Raw genomic sequence first — 22,353 nt, 5'->3', positions numbered from 1 at the left:
AAAAGTTTTGTTTAAATCAATGTCTTCTAACTTAGAAAAGGGGTTCACCAAAATTTTGGTAGCCTTAACACGTCGAAAGATGGACACTTACACGTGAAGCTGAATTTTAATTTTCGGGTAGCTAGAAAAATTTCCAATGGCTTGTATGCAAGACTACAAGGTGCGTTAAGGCTTAACGTACCCCACTATCAAACTTTACGATACGGATGTATAAAATGTACATATGAGAGCTTTATGTGGGGTTTATCTGCCAAGCTTCTGTCGCGGGGCTTATCGTAACTGACGGAGCTCTAATTTTTGAGGCAAGTCTGAAGCAGTCCCGCTGTCCCGCTGTCCCGCTGTCCCATCATATTAAACCTTTCAATAAAGTTAGGGTACATTTGTATATAACCTATACGAATACCCATGTAACATAACACGTTTTCTTCCAATATTCAATGTATTATACGTCTAGACGTAATATGTACCAGTCCGGTTCGCTGGAATTGTAAAGTAAGCTAACCTAGGACCCTTAAAGAGCAACGGGATCGTCACTCCCAAGAGCTTCATCGTCGCTCAGCCCCAAACTTCTATAGTTGGACACTAGACACTTGAGATAAACTTTTTGTCGCTAACTACATTTAATTAACCTATCTTTTTCTACGAAACCTTTACTCAATCTTGGAATTGCAATTTTGAGATGCGGTTTTCAACGCCTCTGTCACCCTTAAGGACCGCGCTGTGATATCCGCCTAGCTTGCTCATCTTCTGCTTGCGCTGAAGGGTTCGTGCCGAAGTTTCGGGTATGTCTGCGTGGGGGAAGATGCGAGGATTCTTCCTTAGCGAGGAGGAACTGGGTAAAAAGGATGATGACCATAAGCCCTTTAAGAATGGCACTGGCTTGCGACAGCCTAATTGGCATCCTGCTAGAGTTCCTCCGCGACGGTCGCTTAAACGTATAGCTATCGCGCTTGTCGCAGCTGTAGTCATATATCTCTTCATCAAGAATATACCCGACCTCGGCCCTAACGCACAGATGCGCCGTCCTAGCTATACCTACCTAGACGACCTCGATGCTGCTACTCCCAAGCGCCCGTCTTACGAACGACCTAAATCCTCCCTAACTAAACCGCATGCCCGTCCGCCGAACACGCCCGAGCGTAACTTAAATGGACCCGTCAAATTCCTTGAACTGGCGCAGACATTACATGCTATCGGTGGCACGAGGGGGACTATGGCGATTAATAGGAATGTTCTATTTGTGACCTCTAGTCTTAAGAGCGCGGCGACGCTGCTGCCGATCGCTTGCCAGATGGGATTAGAACTACAGAATTATGTGCATTTTGCTCTAATGAGTCGGAGCGATATCAATATACGAGACCTGCGGAAACTTAACGGCATCGACGATTCTTGCCACATTATATTTCACGGTACGATACCCGTAAAAGTTAAGATGATATGAACACCTACTAACTTGATTATAAGATGCGCGTCCCGACTACGTTCAGATATCGACAGACGATCGAATGGAAAATGCAGTATTTCGAGCTTTACGTGTGTATTAATTCTCCCACGGGATAGGCGCATTTACTTATGTATATTTTAGATCATATCTTTTATTATATGCACCCTCAAGCTATTTTTATAGATGGTTCAAGTGACGAGGAACCGTTTTTCCTACGGGCTGTACATCAGCACACAAATGTCAAGAAGAGTACTTTAATTGAGCTACCGCGTGGTTCCAGGAAAAGGCTTGAGTGGCTAACGAAGCTCGATAGTCAGGCTTTACGCTGTAAGATAATTCATCACCTTACCGTGCCTAGCATTACTAACCGTATTTTTAAGTGTGGAATAAAGTACATATTGATATTCTCATTCATGCAGTACCAGGCACTTCGGGGAGCTTAATCAGACTTCTTAGATCACTTAGTGCTGCCGACTATACTTCGGGTTCAGTCCCTCATCTCACTATCGAGCTTCCTCACGAGATTGACTATTCAACTAAACACTTTCTCGAGACGTTCGCCTGGCCACCCGCTCATGTCCCTAACCCGACTAATGCACGGCATCTTTCTCTCCGCCATCGTATACCTCGCAAGAGGATGAACGAGGAGGAGAGTTCTGCTCATTTTCTTGAATCATTTTGGCCGGCCCAGCCAGAGCTCTCACATATATTAGTACTCTCCCCGCAAGCCGAACTGTCCCCTGATTTCCTTCATTGTAAGTACTATACCCTTCTTACAGGAGTATCATGTTGATTAACCTCTATAGACTTAAAATACTCTTTATTCGAATACAAATACTCAGCTATTTCCACCAACCAGCACTGGGATCGCCGGCTTTTTGGCATCAGCCTTGAACAACCACTGCAGCTGCTGGATGGAAAAGGTTCATTTTCTCCGCCTTCAATACTACAAAATTCCAGGTCTAGCGACGCTCCACAAAATGAAGTTTCAACCTCGTTCCTGTGGCAAGCACCCACTAGTAATGCTATGCTTTTCCTAGGTGACAAATGGGTAGAGCTGCATGATTTTGTCTCTAGATCACTAGAAGCTAAGCAGGAGTTGGACCCTGTCCCAGCGCTCTTGTCGGAAAAGGTCGTGAGCATACAACATCCGTCGTGGCTGGAACATGCTCTAAGACTAGCCCGAGTACGCGGCTATTGGACGTTATATCCAGGTATTGATACCGCTAGGAACCTAGCCACAGTCCATAGGGAGTTGAAACATATACCCGAGGAGTATGCTACCAAAGAAAATTCGAAACCGCTATTAGCGGACGACGCAACTGAGGAAGAGATCGAAAACGTTAGACAAAAGATCCGAGCAGGGTCAGAGATTACTCTTGCCCCGGTGTCCCTACTTGATAGTCTTCCTAATAAAGGAAGCCTGCGCCCATTTGGGGACTTGCCTATACTAGCTTGGGATGGCCAGGAGACAGGTTTCGAAGAACTAAATTCCCTCTCCGCCAAGTACTCGGCCGAATTCAGAGAGAAAGCCGGTAACTGTGGGACAGAACCTGCAGAAAAGTTGAAGGAGAAGGAGCGTTTGTCGGCACAAGATCTGTTCTGCATATCAGAGTAAAGGATGCCGTAACAAGAGAGCTATTAAAATAGTCTTTGGGTCTTTGGGGCTTTGGAAGAAGCTTCGATATACCCTCAGCATCGTCGCCTATAAGGCTATATGTAGTTGGAGTTATTGAAACTACGGGAACTGGCATTTGATCGTGGTGTTTGGCGTACTTTTCCCGGGATACAGGGTACATATATTAACAGATTTATGAAGGCAGATCGTGTATATATAACTTCAGAAGTCAAATAGACAGGAAGACAGCTGGATTCGAAAAGAACGTAGTTATTCCTCTGCCTGTGCTTTAGTTATTACCAACAGTATAACGCAGGTGCCTACGATAGACAATGCGATAAGCGACATAATCTTTACATCTTATTAGCCCCGGATCTACTTAAAGACATCAGAGTAACACATAAAACTCACCGATTGCGTCCTCCAGCCCGTCTGGACTATGGCCACTTTCCTACTATACTTATCCAGAGTCTCTGCTCACGGCCAGTCATTAGCACTTTGTACGATTTATAGTGGAGAAGCTAGAGTGCACTAACTAATATAATTACCGAACCCGAGAATCAAGCAAGCCAGAGAGAGCAGCCAGAAGACGACGCCGAGTGGTTGGGCCATGCGCAGCTCAAGGGCTGAGGGCTGAGATTTAAGGTGGAAGGACAGAACAATGGCGATAGCGACGATAGCCATGTAGACGGAAAGCCGTAGGTAGGATAGGAAGGCTATCCCGGGACGGTCTTGTTAACGTTTTCTTCTTCTTTACTTATAATAATATAACTACCGTAAATGATAGATAACAAAGAATAACTAACTTCGCTCATTGGCGCAATGATCACGCGTGTCACTGCTCTCATTCTCGACAAGCAGCGGGCCGAGGATTGGCCAGCTCCAGAATACGTTACTGATGGATGAGTCGTTTACCTCGACCGGGCGGCTCAGCTCCGCGAGTGAGAGGCCGCCGCAGCAGGAGCGCGATGGCCGGGGATCTTCGGGGTCGGGTTGGAGGGTTGGCATTATTGTTTCTACTAAGGTGCCTACCTAGGTATTAAGTATTAATTAATTAATTGTTAACTGTTTTATTATTATTAGCTTGAAGGAGGTAAAGATGTTATGATTGGCGATACTGAAATGGATCAGAGGCTCCAAATGGTGGAATCTGGGGACTTACGCACGAACCAATAAGAAGCGGGGTCATGAACTACGAATATTATCCCCTTGGCTGGCATAAGACAGCAACTCCATAATTTTCAGTATTAGTACATATGGCTTAACGTCATTCATGAATATAATAGGAAAAGGCCTTATGATTAGTCTCTAAAACCGCAACCCACATATATTATTGGTCGATTCAGTACCGCACGGGCGTTTTTTTCTTTTCTAGCCAATCCGTATGTATTAATACTGAAAGTTATGGAGTTGCTGTCTTATGCCAGCCAAGGGGATAGCTCTTAAGCTTAGACTCTGGTATTTACTTATCGCCTACCTGCCTTTAATCTATGCAGATATCGCGCCATGGAAGTTCAAGTTACGTACATAGTATTCCACTCCCGTCTCACCTCATTCCCGATATGTACGCTTCCAGCCCACATAAGCAGCGCCATACGTATCTACCCGCTTGAGCTAGACCGAGACAAGACAAATATATGACGGCACACCTGAGGATGAACTCCGGTGGCGGCCAATCAAGCGGGGGCCAAGCCGCCGTAAATTTCAAAACTGGGGACAAATGGAGGTAGAACTGGAGATCGTATTGAGTCAACCTAGGCTATCGTGAATCTACTAGATAGTGGTTTATCGTAACGACTTCTTATGCTTTTTGTCTTAACTATCATCTTAATATGAACCAGGGGCCCTTAAATTATATCTTTTAAATAGAATCTTCCCACTAGAAAAAAGACTTCGCGCTTTGAACTTGATAAACTTTGGCACGAATATTGTTTCGCGCGCACCTCTTGTTACTGATGTAGCTGAGCTGAATTATCTTGCCTTTTTTTAAGTATATTATTGAAGAGCCTTGCTCTCCTTTAACTCACTTATAAGACGACAAGATGTCCAATTCTAAACCGATCCCCCAAAAGAAAAGGGGGCTAGGGCTGGACATGGCTTCGTCTTTCAAGCCCGCTTCGCCAATAGCGCAAGAGATACTAGCTAGTGATCTAGCTGAATGCTCTGAAGATGAGATAGTTGAAGATGTCTTCGATAATGGGCCCGAGTCCGAGTCTGAAACTGAAAGTGGACCTGTCTTATATACACAACCTACTGGAATGGCCTTTGGGTATAGGCGACCGAGCCTTGTAATCGACCCGGTCAACGAACCCATTCTTACCAGAGTCGAAAAGAGGCAGTCTCGCAATGCTGAACGCAGTTTGCTAAGAGATAACCACATCATTCCGCCTAAACATATCCCAAAAGAGCGGCCGGGGACATTTTCAAGGTTGTATAAGGCCATGTTTAGCACCAAGATTCGCAAATTGCCAGAGGATGACGAGGCCCCTAGGATCACGGCTCAACCCTCCGAGACCTCACCTCTACTAGCTGGTACTGCTGGCTCGTCGACCTTACACCGTGAGAACTTAAATGAGCAGTGGGATGCCGCGGTGGCCTCTGGGATGATAGAGACAACCTGGCAGAGGGAGGCCAAGACTATTGCAACTTACTCGCGATCGTTAATCTTGACATTTCTATTGCAATATAGCATCAATATCACTAGTATTTTTGCCGTCGGGCGGATTGGAAAAATTGAGTTGGGTGCTGTGAGTTGTAAGTTAGAATGCCTTGATCCTGTTCGTATTTCGACCATTGCTAATAAATCGTAGTGGCTACCATGACAGCGAATATTTGCTGCTATGCTCCAATGCAAGGTTTAGCCACAAGTCTGGATACTCTCTGCGCACAGGCATACGGATCTGGTCATAAGCATTTAGTAGGTCTTCAGCTCCAGAGAATGACTTACTTCTTGTGGTCGCTTGTTGTCCCTGTTGCTGTGCTATTCTTCTTTGCCGAGGATATACTCCTTCTTATTGTCCCTGAACCGCGATCTGCCGAGCTCGCTGGCCTATACCTTCGTGTTATTATCGCAGGTGTGCCCGGCTTTGTCGCATTTGAGGGAGGCAAGCGGTTTGTTCTATCACAAGGTTTATTTATTGCAACAACTTACGTCTTGTTGATTGCAGCCCCTTTAAACATCTTCATGAACTGGCTTTTCGTTTGGCACTTCGAGCTCGGATTTGTTGGTGCACCTATCTCCGTTGCGATAACGCAAACATTAATGCCATTCCTCTTACTATCCTATGTATTGTTCGTAGATGGTTCCCAATGCTGGGGAGGCTTTACCCGACGTGCTCTCAACAATTGGGGTAAGTTTTAACACGACATCAATGCAAGTATCGTTCGAGGTTGATTACTAACGTACCATAGGTCCTATGATTTGGCTCGCCTTGCCTGGCATGGTGATGGTGATGGCTGAATGGCTTGCATTTGAAATCCTTACCTTGGCAACGAGCCAATTTGGAACATCTTATCTAGCGGCACAGAGTATTCTGATAACTCTGACGTCAACAACTTTCAATATTCCCTTCCCCGTTTCTATTGCTGCTTCTACTAGGGTTGCTAATTTAATAGGGGCTCGGTTGATTAATGCTGCCAAAACCTCAGCTAAAGTTGTAAGCTGCCTACCTTACCTACCTAACCTACCATCTTAGGTATCGACCAAGCTTTTTTAAGACATATAGACTAACGAATCCAAGGCATTCGGGGCAGGTTGTATTATTGGATTATTCAACCTGAGCTTACTCGCGGGCCTCCGTTATCAGCTCCCCCTTCTCTTCACCAGAGATGAAGAGGTAATTGATATAGTAGCAAGAGTCATGCCGCTTGTGGCGGTTATGCAGGTTTTCGACGGCCTTGCAGCTGTTGCCCACGGGTTGCTTCGTGGTATCGGGAAGCAGTCATTTGGTGGTTACGCAAACCTGTCGATCTACTATCTTCTCGCGTTGCCCATCTCGTTTGCCACCGCTTTTGCACTTGATTGGAAGCTTATAGGGTTGTGGCTAGGAACTACGATAGGATTGGCCCTGTAAGTTCATTTATATATACCTCTAGGAAAATCCCGCATACGAAAGTTGCTAACCCTTATGAAAGAGTTGCTGCAGTGGAGTTTTGGTATACTTGGGTGTCAGACTGGGAGCAGTCGGCTCGGGATGCTGAGAGTAGGAATGCAGCTGGTTAGGTAAATAATATTTTAAATAATGTTTTAGAAGTGGTCATATTGTACGTGTTTTAAGTAAGGGAGAAATGTAATTGTATATGATTGCGAAGGTTCAGATCGAAAAGTTCCGCAGATCCCTAAATCCCCTTGCTCGATACTATCTTTTATCTTTCGAGTTCGTAGAGAAGATGACAAACGAAACTAAGGTTCTTGTCTAAGTCATAGTACGTAAGAAATTCAATACATAGTCTACAACAGATAAACTCAATCGCACAGTATGCACATTTAGATATGCTGTTTAACCTTAAATCAGCCAAGAATAGATTGATTGGACGACAAGGTAAGGTGCATTGCATGAGTGAGGCTGATAGTCTATCGATAGGACATGGATACGTCAATTCCATTATCATTGATTTAGGTGTGCATACTTGTGACCCGTGCGCTGTGTAACGACCCCTAAAAAAGCCAGTGCATGTAACAATCGAGGGCGGGGTCCCCATCTAACCCCTATTGCCCCAGGATTAGCGCTTAAGGTACTCTTTTACTATCGATATGCAATTCCCAACTGTATTTAATTTCGCAAAAGTGCTACGCGTCGCCCCTGTCCTTTTTCTGGAGACGAACAGAATATTCAATATACCACGATAATTCGGCTACAATGTCTACTACCACGACTGTCACTCAGAGTATTCCGACGGCGGAAACCCTCCTCCGTCTTTTTCCAGATATAGACACTAGCTCCGCCGAGCTAGAAGGTCACGATGCAGAACAGATTCGCCTTATGGACGAGGTATGCATTGTCCTCGATAACGACGACAACCCAATTGGAACGGCTAGCAAAAAGCTCTGTATGTAGCAACTCTATAGGAGATGGTAGAACGATAGCTAACCTTTGCAGGCCATCTGATGACAAATATCGACAAGGGCTTACTACACCGAGCCTTCTCCTGCTTTCTCTTCGATGATAAGAATCGGTTACTTCTTCAGCAGCGCGCGACCGAAAAGATCACCTTCCCTGATATGTGGACGAATACGTGCTGCTCTCACCCCTTGGGGATTCCTGGCGAAACCGGTTCTAACCTGCCAGACTCGGTCGAGGGTGTTAAGCGTGCTGCGCAACGAAAACTCGACCACGAGTTAGGCATTAAGAAGGAGCAGGTACCATTCGAGGACTTCCACTTCCTAACACGAATCCATTATAAAGCTCCTAGCGATGGTAAATGGGGCGAGCACGAGAGTAAGAAAGTTGTTTTCGATATTAAGAAAAAGATGAAATGCTGACAATTGCTATTAGTTGACTATATCCTTTTTATTAAGGCGAACGTGGATCTCGATGCCAACCCTAACGAAGTAAAGGATACTAAATACGTCACCGCCGAAGAGCTGAAGGCGCTCTTCAATGACCCAAAGCTAAAGTTCACGCCTTGGTTTAAGCTCATATGCGAGTCGATGCTCTTCGAATGGTGGGAAAACCTCGACTCAGGGCTTGAGAAGTACACCAACGAGCAGGCGATTAGACGCATGTGAAGCGAGGTTAGATTAACTAGAGGAAATAAGAGAAGAATCGGATTATTTTTTTATTTCTTTATTTGATTTTTAGAACTCACCTGAGAAAGGATGAGAAGAAGAACCTTATCTAAAGTTACATAGGTAGGTAGGTACCTAGGTACACTGCTTTTACGCGCAATGGCGAACTGCATATTTTCATAGATATCCCCTTATGCCCATATGCCATATTTAAAGCGAGAGGTTTACTTTTCAATTGTTTCAGAAATGCAAGACCCCGTTAATATCACATCCAATCATCTAACTATATCTACTATGTAATATCCTGATGTAAGATTAACTTCAACTTTAGAAGGTAAATAAGTTCCTATCAGTCAATCAGGGTATCACCGACTCCGCAGCCGTATAACAACCCCGGCCGATCCGGGGGGGCCTAGGCTATCTGGGCTATCTGAGCTATCTGGGCAACTACGCTATCTCCCTACCTATCTCCCTACTGTGTAAAAGGAGATAGGTAACCCAGTGCGCCGCTCTTAGGTTCACAAAAGCAAGTTGTGTCTGATTGATAGGATAACATTGATAGCTTAATAGACTAAAGCTCAAGCCTTGGATCTAGGATCTACTATGTTAGGTAGGGTCTAGGGTCTAGGGTCTAGGGTCCAGGGTCTTAGGAATGACTCTCCCCCGGAATAAACAACGCAACCGCAACCCCACGCCCCGTCTAGGGCTCCCACACGCCTGCAATGAAACACTTGTACGATACCTAAGTAGTCAAAACCGGATGGCTGTCAGACCTCAACGTTGAACCGACCGCCTCAAGCGCTCGTGCAGCTGACGTAGGTGGTAGTTCCGGGTTTCCGAACTGCTATCCCTCTAGGCCAGACCGACATCGAAGTCAAGCCGTCAGGTGACTGTTATATCATCTATAGTAGCATACCTAGGTAGGTAAGCTGCAGTCTGTGTCTCCGGGGTGGACGCTATGAGCAAACTTCTAGTGTAGGATGCGTGTAATAACGTGGGATCAGCGCCTGCAACACTGTCTAAAGCGAGGTATGCGAAGTATGCGAGATATTATCAAAGCCGAATCACTACGGCATTCATACCCAATGAAACTCACACCCTTACCACACCTTAGCAAAGATGTTTGCTCCGTACCAATGGGCAAGTTCCCAAGCCCTCCCACACACCAACTCCCGCGCACGAGACTGGTGTACAATGTATGCAGACAGGTCTGGCAACTCGAGATCCCAATGTGTTGGGTCTGACGCACTGTGACTACTAAACTACTAAACTAAGAAGCCGACACACAGTTGTATGGTGCCCAAATATAGTGTCCAGATATAGTGCCCAGACGGCCGTTGCCGTTATCCGCCCCCTACCGGCCGACCAATAAACCAAGCTGATATGAGATTCTTTGTCTTCTACTACGTACTACGTAGTAGTCCACGAGGGGCATGGATAGGGAATGAATAGTGTCATACATCCGTTCCCCAGCGGCTGGTTGGCCGCTTGTGCTTCCATGGCTTCTGCGGCTCCCTCAGCTTACCCATCTACTATTCAGGCTCTCTGCATCTCATCCCACGCACCTCGCCCTTGGCTCTTCGCCTCACCCAACCATTGTACACTGTGCTTTGTGCTTTGTGCTTTGTACTCCGACTCGCCACTCTTTAAACCCCCCCAGACTCCCGGAACCCTTGATTCCTTCTTCCTCCACTTCTTCTCACTCAACCCAAGAAACTAGGAATAGACACAAGCTTAGGTACACTGATCGATCTTGCTATAGCACACTATCCCTTCACACGGGATTAGTACTTTCAAGACTCAGTTCTTTGTCACTAGCTATAACCTACCTTGTCGCTTCAATCTCACTTTTAGCTTCAATTCTTTCGGCTGTCAGACTCTTGGGCTCTTCGTCTCCCTTCACGCTGACGTCGATTGTTATTTGAATTAAAGTAATCTCAATTCTAAGATCGACACCCTTGTCAACTCAACATTGATGTCTGTTGACCTACGCACGAGCCTCAATTGCCTTGCTCATCCCGCGAGATTTATGCCTATCTCAAGAACGCAGTTGTCGAGAGTCCACACAGGAGATAGTATACAGAATATATCAAATAATAATATTTAAGGTGTGTGTGATCATAATTGTTCAGTTCCAAATGCCATGGTATCGCGACTGATCCATGTCTACTATTCTCAGCTATCGAAAAGGTTCGAGTAGACAAAGGCTGCCCAACATGGAGCACGTAAGCAACAGTGTTTCCCTCGTTGAGTTGAAAAAGCGTTCTCTCATTCCACAAAAATGGGAGGGCCAAGTCCGTGCTATCGGAATATCGGAGTATAAGGAAGCAGCGCTATCTCTAGCGCAGGCCTTTGCTACTGATGAACTGGCACAGTACGTCCTTGATACGGACGACATGGTCGGTTACGATGACGAGACCAAGTGGCGGCTCCACGTTGATATCTTCAACTACATCGTGGCAGCCCATTGCTACAAGGGTGTCGTAACCACCATCGGGCCGGACTACGAGGGCGTGGCGCTCTGGTGAGTCTGCCATCAGATCAAGAGGGGCGACCGGGGAAAAGAAAACAAGGGCTCTACGGCTACGTATACATGCTACGAGCCAACAATACGTAGCCTCGACTCAGGTTTTACTTGCTTCCCGGGGCTTACCTTGGTAAAAGCAAAGAAGTAAATGCACATAAATGTCAACTAACACGTGACTCTTGCGACGTACAGGATGCCGCCTGGCAAGGAGATGGACGACTGGGTAACCATCGTCCGCAGTGGTATGTGGAGACTCTACTATCAACTGTCTGCCGAAGGCCGGAAGCGCTACTACCAAGAACTCATGCCGGTGCTCCACGACACCAAAGCCGAGGTCATGGGTGACAGGGACAACGACTGCTACTACCTAGTATATCTGGGCACCAAGCCCAGCGGCCAGCGTAGGGGCTACGCGAGGAAGCTCATGGAGCAGATGGCTGCCAAGGTACGTGTTACAATATGACGAAATAAAGGGAATATTAGGAGATATAAAAACAACTGAACCTTCTCACCTTGCGATGCGGTCTTACCAAGTCTCAACTATAAATGTCTACCGATATGCTGATTCTGTATAGGCTGACGCCGAAGGTCGAGCCATGTACCTCGAGTCCAGCTCGGAGAAGAACACGTCGTACTACAAGAAGTTCGGCTTCGAGTTCAAGAAGGACATCTACCTCGGTATCGATTGCAAGTCGCCAGTCCGTCTGAGTATCATGGTCCGCGAGCCGCAGAAGCTATCCAAATCGATCCCCATCAAGCTTAACCCCGGGTTCAAGAAGATGTAAGGATTGTCTAGTGGATGAGACTGCTTCTGCTACCACCGCCTTTTTTGCCGCTGTTGTTGTTATTACTGATGAAGATGACGCCGAAGTTGATAGGAGTCGATGAGTTATGATCTAGCTTGCGATGTGAAATCACTCGATTTGCTGAAAGTCCGAGTTTCCGTTTGCTTCTTGATTCTGCTTACTCTTGCACTCTTTGCTTCTAGGGTCCTCGTGGGGTGGAAAACCCCAGTATTACTTTCTCACACTCTTTACTTGATAAAATACTAGGGAATCCTTTACTTCTAGAAATTTACCACGTTTCCGCCTTACTAGGCCTTTCGGCGCTGCCCGCGTTGCGGTTACGGGTGCTTCGGCCTCGTCTAGTTTTGTTTCGGATTGGTATGTCGCTACTATTCACTTTTTAGGGGGAGATTAGGGGGTGCATATTATCTTAAATTCTGGTTCCTCGTTTTAGGTATCATTAGTCAATCCTTCGTATCTAGGTAGATAATCTTAATCTACACTAGAAAGCATTCATTATACATGTTGGTTCCATTCTTAGCCAAACCCATGTGATTAATGTCTGTCTTGTGCCTTATAATCTTTATCATGCCAACAACGCCGGAACGTGACATGCAGCAAAATTTTAGCCTCGGTAACAACTCGTTACTGAAACTAAGTTTCTAGAATCCTTCTAGGACGGCATATGTCTCGTCGTCGAGAGTAGTGTAGATCTTGCCGTGGCCTAGCAGCTCTTCGGCAGCACCCATAACATCCTGAATCGTCATACCTGTCTCTTTAGCTATGACGTGCATGTGGGTGCCCTCCCCGCTCTTCGACTGGTTGAGGTATTGGTACATCTTTCGTGCTTTAACCGATGCGCCTTGTAAGAACATGGCATCGTTGTTTTCTACAAACATGCTATCGTCCTCGGCGGCATTTCCATCGCCGCCACCACCGCCGCCTAACGCACCACGGGTGAAGAACAGGTGCACGTAGGTAGCCTCGAGCAGGTGGTAGTTGACCTCGTTGAAGTCGGTGACGGGCTTGATGACGTGGACGCCGACGTGGCGCTTATTACCAAAGCTGCGGAGGCGGCCCCAGACGCGGACGTACTGCTCCTCATGGAAGGGGTTGTGTGTGGCGTCATCCTGGCGGTCGGCGTCGAGCCACTGCTTGACCTCGATGATGCCGGTGCCGTCGTCGAGGCGGTAGGTGATATTGGTGGTCTGGGGGCTGATCTGGCGGACCATGCCGACGAAGGTGACCTGGGAGACGTCGGCGCCGTCGATCCGGAAGCTGTTCTCCCGGTTGAAGGACTGCTCCGCATCGATGATTTGTTTTACCGTTACCGGCCGCAGCGAATCTTCGCTCACCGTGTTGGCCGCTTGGCTTCCGCTCTGAGAGCCCCCGAAGAAACCACCGTCGTTGCCGCCGGTCGCGCCGTATCCGCCGTAGCCTATATGGCGAAGTTAATATTCATGATATGCACATATATATAAATATATGTATATGTTATATGGATTTATACTGAGATCTTATGGCGGACACGTACTAGTCATTGTTTGTGGTATAAGGCGGTGTCTTGTGGAGGAGGTGATGATGATGTGAAGGGTCTAGTCTAGGAGACGCGTTTAAAATGTCGAATTACGCGACTTGAACTTTTTAATTGATTTCTTTTATTTAACTCTTAACTGGTTACGCTAAATCGCGGGGTAGCTTGTGTTAGGTGGCCTGCTGTGGCTTGTGTCGTGTAATGGCCTAACAGCCTCAAGGTTAGGACCTCAGGTACCTAAATGATGTACTTACCCGGTATTATGTTATTAACTTTCTATATACCTCATATGTAAAGTCGCAATACAGTAAATTTCACACTGTCCAATAGATAAAAATAAATAAATCAATAAATGCACGAATAGACGATAATTAGTCAGAATGAAGATATCACACATTATCACAATGCCATCGAACCGTAGAATCTTGTGATGGTGGAGTCCTCGGCTTCGATACGGATGATATCCGGGGTTCTGGCGCAGCGGAGATGGACCTCGGTAAGTGCTGTTCTGGGATTGCTGTTCTGTTGGATGTACCTATGTAAGTCTACCCGCAGCTTCTGGAAGGAACGGTACCCCTGAATCAAGACCTAAGCCAGCTGTGCTGCAGCCCGAGCTACGTAGCCTACAGGGTTGATTTAGGTTAGTTACAGTGCATGAGAACCTTCTACCCGTTCTGACATCAACATTTATGATTCCCACATGCACGCACCTCCATACCATCCCATTACCTCCCCAACCGAACCGACCCGTACCGAAACTGAAACTGAAACTTCCTCTCAATCAACTACGAGTTAGCGACTAATTCGCCGTCTCGTCTGCTTCTTTGTGCGACGTAGTAGCAGTACGACCCTCATCTTTAAAGTTTATTGCTCTTTTTCCTTTGGCCAATCGATCGCAATCCAAAGGGGAAACACGTCAACATGGCGCAATCAACAGCTATGCCTGTGATCCCCTTGGGCAAGAATAATGTTCTCTTCCCCGGCTCTATCATTCGAGTACCCGTACATACAGACCGCCCCGACATACCCGCCTTGCTTTCGAACGTCTATGCCCGTGCTTCCAAAAACTCGAGCCGGGTCGATCAGATCCCCGTTATCTGCGTACCCCTTAACTCGCCCATGTTGAATTCTCGCGGCCAGGCACTTCTAACGGAGAAACCTATCAACTACGAGGAGCTTATTACTGCGAATAATAGCAGCATTAAGAAGGACCGATTATTTGCCTACGGAGTATCTGGAAGAATCAATGCGATTCAAGGACAGAATGGTGCCGAGTTCAACTTGCTTGTGCAAGGAGTCTCGCGCGTATCTATTGAAAAGATCACACAAGAGCGTCCCTTCTTTGAGGCAAAGGTGTTCCCTCACACGGACCAGCTCGATGCCGAGGAACTCAAGAAGCCTTCTTATCAAGAGCTCTTTGGTACTCTGAAGCGGCTGTCGCGGGAACTGGTGTCCTACCTTCGTGTATCGGCTTTTCTGCTATCCAGTGGTACCGCGGGGCTAAATCCTCTCCTAACGCGGAGGCTCGAACAGCTCATTGCTAGGAAAAATCCTAGCGAGGGAGGTTCGCTAGCTGACTTCATGATGAACGTGGTCGATACATCCTACGAGGAGAAGCTCCAAGTTCTCGCCGCTCTTGACGTTGCAACCCGTATGCAAAAGGTTATTGAGATACTTGACCGCCACGTGGAGGACCTAAAAGGCCACATCAAGGTTACTACTATTAGTAGTGGAGCTATCCCTATCCGTATCGACCCAGACGACATAGAGAAGATAAGAAACAGACGGAATATCAAGCCACAGCTACCAGGGCTTAAGCCTCCAGCTGGTCTTAATCTTGGTGGTGGATCACCGTTTGGCATGTTTGGCGGGGGATCGGGCGATCAGCAGGATTCGGACGACTTACAGGATCTCGAGAAGAAGATCGCGGATGCCAAGCTTCCACCAGATGCTGCAATGGTGGCCGAGCGCGAGTTGAAGCGGTTAAAGCAGATGATGCCAGCACAGGCCGAGTACCAAGTTGTCAGGACGTATCTCGAAACTTTAGCCGAGATACCGTGGTCTGTCGTTACAGATGATCCGATTGGGGTTGGCACATTGGAGACTGCAAGGAAGCAGCTTGATAATGACCATTATGGAATTGAAAAAGTGAAGAAGCGCCTACTATCATACCTCACAATTGTGAGATTGATGCAATCAGCCAATAAAGCAGTAGAACATCAAATCAAGCAAGCCGAACAGGAAGTAGCCGACTTGGAGTCTACCAAGGACAATGGAAAGGACGCCGCGATCATCGATCCCGAACTGGAAGAGAAAATAAAGGCCAGCGGTCTTAAAGTTCAAATGCTAAGGAATAAGCGACAAGTCGAAAAGGCGCCTATCTTGCTCTTGGTCGGCCCTCCTGGTGTCGGCAAAACTAGCATAGCCAAATCTATTGCTACGGCCCTTGGTCGTAAATTCCACCGTATCTCGCTCGGTGGCGTCAGGGATGAGGCGGAAATTCGAGGACACCGGAGAACATATGTCGCCGCGATGCCAGGTCTGATCGTACAAGGCTTAAAGAAAGTTGGCGTGTCCAACCCGGTTTTCCTGTTGGACGAGATAGACAAGCTGGGCATGTCTAACCATAACGGCGACCCTGCTGCGGCGATGCTCGAAGTGCTCGATCCCGAACAAAACCACGCATTCCATGATCATTACATCAATACTCCAATTGACCTAAGTAAGGTACTATTCATTGCTACTGCGAATACCCTTGACACCATCCCTGGTCCGCTACTGGATCGTATGGAAACTCTGGAATTCTCCGGCTATACCACGCTTGAAAAGCGACATATCGCGTTACGACACCTTGTACCCAAACAAATTAAGGTAAATGGACTCTCGGAAGATCAGGTGCGCTTTAGCGAGGAGGTAGTATCAAAGATTATCGAGTCGTATACCCGTGAGGCAGGAGTTCGTAATCTTGAGCGAGAAATTGGTTCCGTCTGCCGCGCGAAGGCTGTCGAATTTGTGGAGGCCAACGATCGCGGCCAACCAGAGACATACCGTGCAGAGGTTACGGTTGAGGACCTCGAATCCATTCTAGGCATAGAGAAGTTCGAAGATGAGATAGCAGAGAAAACCACCCAGCCGGGTATAGTTACGGGACTTGTTGCTTATAGCTCTGGGGGAAATGGAGGCATCTTGTTCATCGAAGTCCTCGATATGCCTGGCGATGGCAGCGTAGAGCTTACGGGCAATCTTGGAGACGTTCTAAAAGAAAGTGTCAAAGTTGCGAGAAGTTGGGTTCGCAACCATGCGTATGAGTTAGGGTTGACCCAAGATCCTACGGAAAACATCATGATGAAACGCAGCTTGCACGTTCATTGCCCATCCGGAGCCGTACCGAAGGATGGTCCGTCAAGCGGAATGGCTCAGGCAATTGCACTTATATCACTCCTTTCTGGACGACCTGTCCCTCCAACAATGGCTATGACTGTAAGTTGAGCAAAGTTCCTACATATCTATCGGCGAGATACTAATGCTTGTGATAGGGCGAATTTCAACTCTCTGGTCACGTAAAGAGAGTCGGGGGAATAAAGGAGAAGCTAATCGGAGCATATCGCGCTGGGGTTAAGACGGTATTGTTACCGGCACAAAACGAGAAGGACGCGAGAGAAGTACCATCAGAAGTAAGAGATGGACTAAACATTATCTACGTCAGGTATGTATTTGCTATACCGTTTCCTAATTCACCCTTCGCCCTATGATTTTCCATCTAGCTAACTAAGATTCTTTCAGTCATATTTGGGAAGCCATCCGTCACATCTGGCCTGATGTAAGATGGCCCGAGGAGAGCAATTTTCCACCGGTGCAGTCTCGCCTATAGTCATCTATACTTTTCAGTATCTTGTTTATATCTCCAGCCTGTATCTCCAGCATGTACGTCATTATACGGCGTTGGGTAGCATTACTTTAGTGAGGACCATCTTATCTCAAATCTCAGGGGGGCGTTGAAAAATAGTATATTTCTAGATATGGTTAATAGATGCATCATCTGCAAAGTTGCAAAGTTCCACGACGTTAGCGCCCTCCTTCATCAAGCGCAGATTACCTGTTCAGTGCGGGTTTTTCGTCTTATTTATCGCTTTGCCACGATCGTACCGGATCAGTGTCGGTAGATCTGACGCTATAATACGGCCGGCACCCCAGACGCAAATTGACGTCGCAGGACGTTTCCTGTCGTCCTCCGCCGCATCGGGCCACCAAAGCCACCAGATCGCTGTGAGACCTCACACGGCATAGCCCCTTCGCCGGAAGAAGCGAGTATATGACCCGCCACAAACATTCTCGACGTTCTATCCCCAAAGTTGGGGCGCACGAGATTATATGCCCGTGTGAGACAAGATGTTTCGTGCTGCTATCCTGGCCCATCCCAGAAGATTGGCCGAGGTCTCTACTTCTATTCCATGTCTCTGGCGCCATTATTATTACGCAGAGTCTTATTACGTACCGCGGAAATGGTAGGCCGGGTACGTACAGCTCTCCCCGTCAAGGGTTATGGATATCCCATCTGTCGGAAGATAAACGCGGAGAGACACAGGTAGACGTTCAGATAGACGGGCTCGGTAAGACTTGCATGTCTTAGTGTTGCAGTCTGCAGTCTTGTGTGTGGTACGCAGAACAGGATAAGCCATTGCATGACCTCGAGTCGAGTCGTACTTGTGATATCATCGGCCAAAAGGTTTGGTTCTAGTGGAGCTTTGACACTTGATACCGTGTAAAACATCTATCTATATTCCAAAAACTTCCCTAGGATTTCTTTCGTGCCTGTCTATGTTTCCAATTCGAGACATGATAGCCACCTAGATGGACAGGGCTCCATTCGTCATAAACAGGGATTACATGACTATGAGGCCCATTTGTCGACGCATTTGGGATTGTCATATCATGTCATGTCAAGCTTGGTCCCGAGACAACTCGCCTAATTCTTTTCTCCTACCCGGTAAATGGGCAGGGAGGGGTGGGGAAAAGGGAAAAGGGAAAAGGGAAAAGGGAAAAGGGAAAAGGGGAAAAAAGATCCGGTCCCAAGCAAGCGAGCACCCGCTTGAACCCGCGTCCCTGGCGCGCATTTTTCCCCACGTACGTACATTCGGTACGTACGCACAGAGCGCAAATCACCACACACGGCCGTAAGCAAAAAAGGAGATTATAGGATTGGGCCTGGGAGAGACGAACGAACGAATCCCCGGACCCCCTGGCCTGGTTGGTTGGTTGGTTGGTTAGCTACTACGGACGGACCACAAGCTAACTGCGCGGTTACCGAAGACCTGGGAAACCCGCGCCAGCGGGACAGATGTCGGTTAGCCGATTTGTGCGACGTGCGAAGAAAAAACACAACGAGAAAAGGGAGGGGAATAAGGCTAAGGCTGGTTGGTTATTAGCTTCACCGAATGGATGGTACGGTCTGCTTGGGAACGGAACCCTTGGAGAAGACAAAGTGAAAGGCGGGGATTTGAGAAAGAAAGAAAGTTAACTTATTTAGTCTGGGATCCCATGGTCGAGGGACGCGAGCACTCAGGTACACGATGTCATACCGAAGACTGACTGTCGAGCGGCGAACGCACGCGCGCCATATCTGTTTATCTGTCTTCCCCTTTTTGTCTACGGTGTCTGGCTAGGTAACCAGGTATTCTGTGCTATGCTGTGTACCTAATCCGTGCCTCTTGTGCGTACTCTGTGTCGCAAACCTTTGTGGAGCGATGCTTCGTTTCAGGTCGAGGTCACGAAAGGGACGATGGTTCGTCCGTTGGTTCATTTGCAAGGGGCGCTTGGGGGTTCTTTCATTGATACTCACTCCTCGCTCTTATTACCATTACTCCTATTTTCGTAGATGGTTTCCTGCTCGTACAAGATTACTTACATTTAGATATGTTTGATATTGCAGCCAGTCACTCTATTTTCAAGCCACCTGACTCTATCTACCTATCCGACGTATACAGCACTCTCTCGCCGTGCACCGTGCAGTCCGCCCGAGGTCCCAGTGAGATGGAAGGGAGACGGCCGGACATATGAGGAGCGGGCGGGACGATACCAACCAACAGCAACGGTTCTAAATCACGATTATGTCTCTGGCATCAAAATTCTCCTATGCCCGTTTCCACCAACCCGTCTTCCCGTCCGTCTCTAGTCCCCAATCCGTGCGCTCCCACCAGCCGCATCGCGAGACACGGGGGTTCCCTTATGTCTCGTCGACTGGATCGCGGGTGCCTGCAGGCCTTGGGATCAGCGGGGGTTTTTCCCTTCCCTTTCCCCTTTCCCCTTTCCTCTTCCCCCCTACTTGTTTGCTTGCTTATCTTGCATGATCTGATTTGCCGTGCCAGTGCCTTGGGCCGAGTCTACCGGTGAATTGGGAGAAACACGCGTGCACGCATGCGACCCTTGGATATAGTAGCTGACCAAGTTTCAGCTTGTCTCGCGGGTGGTAATGTCTCTCTGTTTACTATAACGCCTCCATGGCGTGTAAATATCTACTATCTGTATCTCATCGAATTTGCTTACCTGGGTAGTTAATAAGAAGCGCCGATATTATCTATCAACATGTAGGCCATAAGAAACGACTGACAAATATGAGCTTTTATGGTGGGACTTTAGCGATAGGAGTTCATAAGCAATGCATGTAAGATCATGATTTATTCGGGTACTAGCAGTAGGATTGGTAATATCAAAAAGATATTAAGTTATTAGAACCATATATATATAACAGTTATACTATAGTAGCCATATGAAATACTTCAGTTAAGCATATTTTATTCTCACATTGAGAGCTCATGATATCCTTGCCTAAAAGTAAGAAACGAGTCAATACGAATCCTGTTAGTTTAAACTAACCCAGTAGATATAGCTCAATTCTTATAATATCATGGTCATCGTTTTAAAACTATAGTAGAGAACCAGACCGCTGGCTAGCTAATTAGCAATATTACGTCTCGAAAGCAAAGCCCGAGAAGATCACGAGGTCTGAAAGTCACTATGTCTCGATTAATTCTCCGGGTGCTCCCCGGTATGAGCGACGCCCCTCGGAGCTAATTGGTAATGATAAAGGCGTAGGAACTTATGTATTAGCACGGCCCCGGCGCTAGTCAACGATCCGAGGCTTGTCGAACCCGGGAATGGGGAACGGGTATAATATACTCAAGTGGGCCGCTATTTAAGAGCAAATATTCATATGACACCGACGATACACACGTAGGAATAGAGTAGGTTCCACTGGCCTAAGCTTAGAATGCAGTAGAGTCGGCGAGTATATTGGGTTCATTCTCGGTTTCGTGGGCCGTAGTCGCGATAGTGTAATTTGGTGTAGGGAGCCAAACTGCCGGGTTCGATAGACTAACGTGCGCAGGCCGTTTCAGAATCAACGCAGCGCGCTCACCAACTCTGACTACGCACGCAAGGACGGGGAATTTATCACAGCCCCTCGTGGCGTAGCTATGTAACTGTTCTAGCGGTATCGAAATAAACCGACTAACTGACTTTGATGAGGGGCCCGTCTTGAGCTATCTGATCCGGATAGAAGACCCGGAATAATGTTCCGCTTGCTCGTGAAGCCCCATGGTGGAAGATCCTAAGATGCCGGACCTGTTACCTCTTGCATATGCTTGAGCCTTGCCGAGATCGACTTGAATGTTTGGAGAAACTCTGTACCAACTCTGAGAGACAACCCGCCTAGAGACGATACTCACAACTACAATTTCCATCGTGTAACACTCTACGCCATCTTCCTTCAAGCCCGCAGGAGTCTTGGGTACAGCTTGATGACGCTAGCCAACCCGAGTTCTAAGCTGAATCAGGAAGCAGAACTAAGACAGAATACGATTCCGCTTGCAGTAAAGCCACATGCGGTGGACCAAATTAGCCGCTACTTGGTGCGGCTTGCACTAGCTGCCGTATCGTACATAGTACAAGCTCCGGGCAATTTAATAGATGACGTTTTAATCATAATATGCCTCTCTCTCCTTCTCATCCTATAGTAAACCTAGTCTTTCCTATAGCACTGCAACTGATGCCTCGCTTGTAAATTGGTATAGTTGATACTATCATCTGACCGTCAACGTCGTTAAGGGGAAAAAAATGAGTAAACCCTGTCATATGTTCTAAGCCTAGGGGTATTGCGAGACCGGCTGAATACCGGGGAAGTCAGGTTCATAGACACAAACTGGGTTAAGACGCCTCAGGCTATGCCACATGTGGGAGCACTACCAAGGTAGGTCACCTTCCTGGCTCGAGCTCGGAAGAAGCAATTCGACTCTCCCTGCATCAACGGACTAGACGGGCTTGACGCCCAATCAAACCCCAACTGCTTGGAGCCAACTCTGCACGGTGGACCAGTCCATTTGAGGGGTTCCAAGTATTTTGAGCGGTGACTTGTTGCGGGATGCACTGCAATAGGACAAGCCCCAAAACTATTGCATCGGGGAGATACTGAGCAAGAATAAAATATGAGACAAGATCGAAAATGTTCTGGGACAAAACGTGGTTCGGTGCTGCTCCTTTAATCTGTTTCAGGGTTCGACGTCTCGCTGGGTTTGGGGGACGCCGAATGCAACGCTGCACATACATGAGACCACGGTAAAGAGATCGTGCTAAACCTTTATCCGCTAGAGGAGAACGGGTAACCATACGTTTGGGAATAAAATTTCCAGAATGTGGGGAGTTCGGCGCGCCTCCGAGGACGG

The 22,353-nt window shown here is 47.3% G+C and overlaps 7 protein-coding genes across 7 annotated transcripts; 5 read left to right on the top strand and 2 right to left on the bottom strand.

The window, feature by feature from the left end:
* Positions 1-784: 784 nt before the first annotated feature.
* Positions 785-3,062, top strand: GL218_04146 (uncharacterized protein; the record flags this gene model as incomplete). The annotated part of the gene is made up of 5 exons (XM_033580730.1): positions 785-1,409; positions 1,465-1,533; positions 1,586-1,771; positions 1,825-2,199; positions 2,251-3,062. 5 exons carry the CDS (start codon positions 785-787, stop codon positions 3,060-3,062), a joined length of 2,067 nt encoding a protein of 688 aa, XP_033437513.1.
* Positions 3,063-3,332: 270 nt separating this feature from the next.
* Positions 3,333-4,070, bottom strand: GL218_04145 (uncharacterized protein; the record flags this gene model as incomplete). The annotated part of the gene is made up of 4 exons (XM_033580729.1): positions 3,333-3,413; positions 3,474-3,535; positions 3,599-3,778; positions 3,869-4,070. 4 exons carry the CDS (start codon positions 4,068-4,070, stop codon positions 3,333-3,335), a joined length of 525 nt encoding a protein of 174 aa, XP_033437520.1.
* A 1,034-nt stretch (positions 4,071-5,104) lies between these two features.
* Positions 5,105-7,284, top strand: GL218_04144 (uncharacterized protein; the record flags this gene model as incomplete). Its single annotated transcript, XM_033580728.1, has 5 exons — positions 5,105-5,816; positions 5,873-6,412; positions 6,474-6,718; positions 6,803-7,131; positions 7,197-7,284. The coding sequence occupies 5 exons, from the start codon at positions 5,105-5,107 to the stop codon at positions 7,282-7,284; spliced, it is 1,914 nt and encodes a 637-aa protein (XP_033436049.1).
* A 637-nt stretch (positions 7,285-7,921) lies between these two features.
* Positions 7,922-8,790, top strand: GL218_04143 (Isopentenyl-diphosphate Delta-isomerase; the record flags this gene model as incomplete). The annotated part of the gene is made up of 3 exons (XM_033580727.1): positions 7,922-8,111; positions 8,162-8,500; positions 8,558-8,790. The coding sequence occupies 3 exons, from the start codon at positions 7,922-7,924 to the stop codon at positions 8,788-8,790; spliced, it is 762 nt and encodes a 253-aa protein (XP_033436304.1).
* A 2,216-nt stretch (positions 8,791-11,006) lies between these two features.
* On the top strand, positions 11,007-12,102 carry GL218_04142 (uncharacterized protein; the record flags this gene model as incomplete). The annotated part of the gene is made up of 3 exons (XM_033580726.1): positions 11,007-11,314; positions 11,510-11,762; positions 11,893-12,102. 3 exons carry the CDS (start codon positions 11,007-11,009, stop codon positions 12,100-12,102), a joined length of 771 nt encoding a protein of 256 aa, XP_033437534.1.
* A 662-nt stretch (positions 12,103-12,764) lies between these two features.
* GL218_04141 (Replication factor A protein 2) lies at positions 12,765-13,643 on the bottom strand (the record flags this gene model as incomplete). The annotated part of the gene is made up of 2 exons (XM_033580725.1): positions 12,765-13,540; positions 13,637-13,643. The coding sequence occupies 2 exons, from the start codon at positions 13,641-13,643 to the stop codon at positions 12,765-12,767; spliced, it is 783 nt and encodes a 260-aa protein (XP_033437532.1).
* Positions 13,644-14,557: 914 nt separating this feature from the next.
* On the top strand, positions 14,558-17,507 carry GL218_04140 (Lon protease like protein 2, peroxisomal; the record flags this gene model as incomplete). The annotated part of the gene is made up of 3 exons (XM_033580724.1): positions 14,558-17,116; positions 17,173-17,342; positions 17,420-17,507. The coding sequence occupies 3 exons, from the start codon at positions 14,558-14,560 to the stop codon at positions 17,505-17,507; spliced, it is 2,817 nt and encodes a 938-aa protein (XP_033437533.1).
* Between the last annotated feature and the right edge of the window lie 4,846 nt (positions 17,508-22,353).

Source organism: Daldinia childiae (genome assembly GCF_008694065.1).
Source record: "Daldinia childiae strain JS-1345 chromosome Unknown Scaffold3, whole genome shotgun sequence".
Classification (NCBI taxonomy): domain Eukaryota; kingdom Fungi; phylum Ascomycota; class Sordariomycetes; order Xylariales; family Hypoxylaceae; genus Daldinia; species Daldinia childiae.
This window is presented reverse-complemented; position numbering and strand designations above follow the sequence as displayed.